Raw genomic sequence first — 607 nt, forward strand, 5'->3', positions numbered from 1 at the left:
TTTTTTCGGTAAGTAAGAACCAAATTAGTATGAGTTACTAAATACTTGGTCAATTCATGTCCACTTGTAAAAAAGACTTTACTACCACTATCTACTATATCATCACCTATTATGTCCCAGCATGAGTGAAAAAATGTACCATTAAAACCATCCGGACCTCCAGCACTTTCTCCATTGAGCCCATAAACTGCACTTTTGATCTCTTCCTTGGTTGGCTGATGCACTAATTCAATGTTTTTACCATTGTCCACCATTGTACGGATATGTTGCAAGATGTCAAAAATGAGCTAGGGACTGATTCTTCATGGAATTGTGCTTGATAGAACCTTACTGCTTCCTCTGCCATGTCTGCCTCCTCTTCCAACCAGATTCATGCTTCATTCTGTATTCTTTTCAATTGGAGTCTCTTCCTTCTACCATTTACTTGTGCGTGAAAAAAAATTGTGTTCCTATCTCCATCTTGGAACCACACCATACCAGATTTTTGCTTCCAAAACTCCTTCTCAAGAGCCAAATATCTAATAAGTTCAGCTTAGACTTTCTGCAAATTTTCCCTATTTTGAGATGTTGGATGCCTCTCGAACTCAGCTTCATGTACCATTANCAC

General features: G+C 38.4%; 1 protein-coding gene across 1 annotated transcript in view; it reads right to left on the minus strand.

The window, feature by feature from the left end:
• LOC109220430 overlaps positions 1 to 254 on the minus strand; it is a 1202-nt gene extending 948 nt beyond the window's left edge. The window contains exon 1 of the mRNA XM_019384903.1: positions 86 to 254. Coding sequence (XP_019240448.1) covers positions 86 to 254 — 169 coding nt within the window. The remainder of the gene's footprint in view (positions 1 to 85) is intronic.
• Positions 255 to 607: the final 353 nt, after the last annotated feature.

The sequence above is a fragment of the Nicotiana attenuata genome, unplaced genomic scaffold (genome assembly GCF_001879085.1).
Source record: "Nicotiana attenuata strain UT unplaced genomic scaffold, NIATTr2, whole genome shotgun sequence".
Lineage (NCBI taxonomy): Eukaryota > Viridiplantae > Streptophyta > Magnoliopsida > Solanales > Solanaceae > Nicotiana > Nicotiana attenuata.